At 40.7% G+C, this 4,749-nt stretch overlaps 1 protein-coding gene across 1 annotated transcript; it reads left to right on the top strand.

The window, feature by feature from the left end:
• The first annotated feature begins 2,251 nt into the window (after positions 1–2,251).
• Positions 2,252–3,932, top strand: Syx8 (syntaxin 8). The gene is made up of 7 exons (XM_077433930.1): positions 2,252–2,362; positions 2,511–2,705; positions 2,776–2,951; positions 3,033–3,155; positions 3,231–3,323; positions 3,400–3,501; positions 3,573–3,932. The coding sequence occupies exons 1-7, from the start codon at positions 2,331–2,333 to the stop codon at positions 3,629–3,631; spliced, it is 780 nt and encodes a 259-aa protein (XP_077290056.1). The 5' UTR covers positions 2,252–2,330; the 3' UTR covers positions 3,632–3,932.
• The last annotated feature ends 817 nt before the right edge of the window (positions 3,933–4,749 follow it).

Here is a 4,749-nt window from a genome sequence, read left to right as displayed (position 1 = left end):
CACACTAGCCTGCTTGTGGCACCACAGACCGGTCGACAGATGTTGATTTGTCGCCGTTTGCTTGCCGCTTTTCGCCAGCATCTTTTATTTCGGTGATTATTCCGCAAGATGCGATCTCGCGCACGTCACTAAAATCTCGATCGCGGAACACCTGGCACCTAAAACTACATCAATTGAAAGCTATATAGAAATTTTGTACTAAGAAGTACTCGAGTTCAGTAGCGGCTTGTGAGAATTCATAGTGGGGGGGCTTTTTTTTTTCCGTGAGAGGGGAAAACCTTTCATAGGCCTATGGGGACTGATCTAGTTGTGAAGGTGTTCTTCACCACCAGTCCGCCATGTATTATATACGAGTTCGTCTGTGTTTTAGTAGTTAATACTGCTGTTTGTTTGAATAAGGTACTTTATTGTTTGAATATACAAGTGTATAAATATGTTGTTGAAACGGCTGGAATCGTAGTGTTCTCGAGACGGCTATTGGCTGTTGACTTGGTGTCGTGCGGGCCGCTGGATCTGCAATGTGTCGTTGCTCTGGATCCGGCTATGTTCAGATGTCTCTGGATATGGCAGTGTGTTGCTGGCTCGGCATTCGGCTATGTTCAGAAGGTCTCTGGATGCGGCAGTGTGTTGCTGGCTCGTTCGGCTGGTCCGCTGCTGTGTGTCGGCGCTTGTTGCTGTGGGTCGACTGAAGTTGTTTGGGGTGGACCTCCTTTTATATTGTTTTTGGGCATCACGTGACTCGTCGCAGATGGTGTTTATGCGTGTGCGAGGAGTGTGTTTTTGTCGATTAGGGTGGACGTTTCTCGAACGTTTGGCGACGTTCCACTCGATTTAATTTAATGGCTGCAGGTGTTCTTCGACCGGTGTTGTTCCGCTCGACTTGTAGGGGGTGGAACTTGCTAGAATGTTTGGCACCGTTCCGCTCGATTTAGTTCTTCGACTGGGGTGACGTCAATGGTTAAGCGTGGGAAATGTATTCTGCGTCGCAGTAAATGTCTTGATGATGGTGACGAGATTCCTACAGGCCCCCCGGCCCGAATTCCTGTGTGAGATTCTTAGGGCGGTTTCAGACTAGCGTATTTTTCTGCGCGTATACCGTCGTTTCGACATACGCGCGCTACTTTTCGCGCTTCAAAAAACCGGACGCGCGTACACGGGCTTATTCCGGCGTTTTCGTTCGAACCGGTAGTGGTGATTTAGTATCAACATGGATAATACGAGCTTATAAGCGCGTCTACGCTCGTAGGAGTTGCGCGTATGGAAAACGACGCGCCTATACGCGCCTACATTCACTTCAAAAAACGAGATTATACGCGCGTATAAAACGCTAGTCTGAAACCGCCCTTACTCACTAAAAACCCCTCTCTCTCTTTCAGCTGCTGTCGGACCCGCACTTAAGAATTACCAGGCAGCAGGTGGCCTTGCGCAATTACACAGGAGACAGCAGAGACCCACCTCAGGTCGCGGTGCTCTTATCGAGTCCTACGACTCAGAAGCGGGCCCCTGGCGCCTCCTTTCCCTTTTGGACTGTAACTTCTCCCCGATCACAGAGGCAGCAAAGGCCTCCCAAGCCGACCAGCTCCCACTGTCGCGGAGCATCGAACCCATCACCATCCCCCTCCACAGCGTTTCCTCCCCGATCGCAGCTTTGAGGGCCTCTCTCGGGGCGTCCCACGCAGGACAGTGAAGCAATGTGTGCTCCGCGTCATTGTCAGTTGCCTCACAGTGGTGGCAGTTATGTGTTGCTTCTTTCCCTGGTACATAGTGGGGGGCTGCAGAGATTGATCAGGCTGTAGTAGCTCGTTGACCATACCGGTGATCAAAAGAAAACAAAAATAGCATGCATATGTACTATACTAGGAGGCTGCAGCCCCGCAGCCCAAATAGACGAGCCGCCACTGCTCGAGTGCCAGATATTCGGTATTCGCGACTTTTGAGGCAACGGTTGTCAAGCGCGCGAAAGCAATTTGTGCAATAATCCTATAGGGCGGGTTAAAGGTTTCGGCCAAAATTGATTAATTGGAAATCTCACCTCTTAGCAATTTAAAAAAATGGAGACACTACTTATCTCTGTGAGCGCTTTGTATCTCGCTTGTCTATCTAAATGATCCTAACTATTAAATGAAATGGAACAAGTGTTGGCTGCTCTGATTTTAATTTTTTGAATCTAACTGGATTATAGTGTACATTGGTCAACAACTGTAATATTTTCTTTAGCTTACATATTTACTGTTTTCGTAAATTTCATTTCATTACAACGCTAGTGGTTATACAAAATGTTGTTTCGACCAACTTCTGCCAGCTGAAAGTTGCGTCAAGGAGCTGTCAAAATGGCTCTCATACAATTCGATGATGATCCTTGGTAAATACGTCTTCAATCTTTACTTTAAGCACATATTTTACTCAATTAAAATAAGCCAATCATTTTCTAACTATGCCATGTATGAATTCACACTGAAAACAACATATTTTTCAATGTTTTATATTCAAAATTTTCTTTCGCATCATAGGATCACAAAACACGACGCTTGCGAAAGGCTGTATAGAGACACACAAGCCCAACTGATCACATGGAGCTACGAAACGCGTTCTTCTATATTGTACGGACAGCTGTCAGCAGACATCAGATTGAAACTTAAAGAATTCCAAACTAAAATCAACGAGCTATTAGAGTTGAACACAAAAATCACCAAAGAGCAATTGATGTATATAAAAACTCATATATTTAATATTCAAAAGATACAAAATCACAATATTCACCATCTATCGTTACAGAACCGATGCCGAATCTGAAAGAAGATCGCGTCAAATAGAAGTATTACAATCGAAGAATATGCAACTGAGGAATCAGTTCAACAACGGCGTACAGAGCTCTTACTTACAACACGATAACTATCATCCAGATGAAGCTCGACAACAACTCCTCGGAAATACATCGGGCCCGTCTAGAAGTGCTTATCTTTTGTTCCGTTGATTTTCTTTATAGATTGTGATGATTTATATAATATATGTTTGTCTAATATGTTATATAGATAAGCCAGCTGGAGATGTTAAATCAGTCAATTGGGGCACTGGTTCCGACGATGAAGAATTGCTGGATCCTAATAAGGCGAACATATCGGATTTGAAACAACAAAGAAGTCGAATGATCGACGGTGCTGATAGTGTTTCAGTTTTGTTTTTGTCATCGATGTTTTAGCAGTAATAATGAGTTTAATTTTTCATTTCAGATCAAGACAGAGGCTTGGAAGAGTTGTCTAAGATAATATCCCGCCAGAAAAACATTGCTGAAAATATCGGAAACGAAGTATCACTTCACAATGGTCCGTTATATGTACTTGAAACGAGCAAACCAATTCGGAATTGTGTTTTAAATGAACATATATTGTATATTTTTAGATATCATCGACGATTTGGGCGAGCAAATTGAAAGAACTGATGGTCGTGTGCAAGCCGAGACCATTCAGATCAGAGGCATCGGAAACAAGGACAATACTTGTGGTATTTTTATAGAGCATATGTATGCACTTATGTTCGTGTAATGCGTTTGTTTAACTTTATGTTTGTTTTAGGTTATTGGATCTTCATTATATTACTGTTTATAGCTATCGTAGTGCTCATTTTCCTATAAACGGTTCATAATATTACAGATGGAGTATTATTGACATAATATACAATACATATACCTAGTTATAAGTCTAGTATTTGTGTATATTGCTGTGTTTAGAGGATGAAAATTGTCTCCGTTGGATTTGATGGATGACTGAATTGCGCATTTGATGTGTTTGGAACAATTATTAACTATAAGTAAAGTAATTATAATATATTAGTCTGCAATGTACATTTGTAATTATGATACATATGCAATGTATATTTTTGTGTAATTTTCAGGCATAAAGTTAAATAAAGATTGTTTTTTCTATATGCCTATTTATTTTTTTCATTTTTATGTAAGAAATGTTTTATTAATATTAAATTTAGCATTTTTTTTATTTTAAAAATATAAATACAACATTATTTTATTAAAATATGTATGTACCAGTGGCGTGCGCTGAAATTCTCTCTCTTTTTGTCGTACAGCCTTACTTAATGTACACTAACGGGATACAAGAGGAACAGCCTGTTCCTCTTGTATCCTGCTCGTGCACATTAAGTAAGGCTGTACGACAAAAAGAGAGAATTTCAGCGCACGCCACTGGTATGTACATATGTACTTTTCTATAGCTAATGTTTGATATTGTTGCGTAGGGCTGGGCTTAGGATCCACATGAAAGGCCAAAGTCGCTTCACAGCATTTAACGATTCAAGAAGTCCACACGGATCCACCGCTCACTCCAGAATTATCTGATCTACCGCGTGTACCTCCTTATGAAGGACAAGTTGCACACCACAACTTCCCCGATTCATTTATTGTCTTGGCACGTAAAGGTCTACTGTGGAGAGTCTATCATTCTGTGAGAACTCCAGCGTATACTTTGTTCGGGCACTTACTGAGTCTTTATTATGTTATAAAATATTTAACGGAAAGATTTACAATTCTGGCTGATCTTAATTATTTTATTATATTATTCTTTCTTCACTAGTGTGTGTATGTACATATTTTTTCGACAGATTCAATTTATCAATGAAAATAAATGTGACTCGTAAAAACAGACAGAATTTGAAATCTAAAGCAATTTTATTTTAATATGATTATTCAATAATACTTATCATATATAATCAAAGTCTGCTGATTTTTTCCCGAAAATT

The sequence above is a fragment of the Arctopsyche grandis genome, chromosome 6, assembly GCF_051622035.1.
Source record: "Arctopsyche grandis isolate Sample6627 chromosome 6, ASM5162203v2, whole genome shotgun sequence".
NCBI lineage: Eukaryota > Metazoa > Arthropoda > Insecta > Trichoptera > Hydropsychidae > Arctopsyche > Arctopsyche grandis.
The sequence above is the reverse complement of the archived record's forward strand: the minus strand, read 5'-3'. Positions and strand labels throughout refer to the sequence as shown.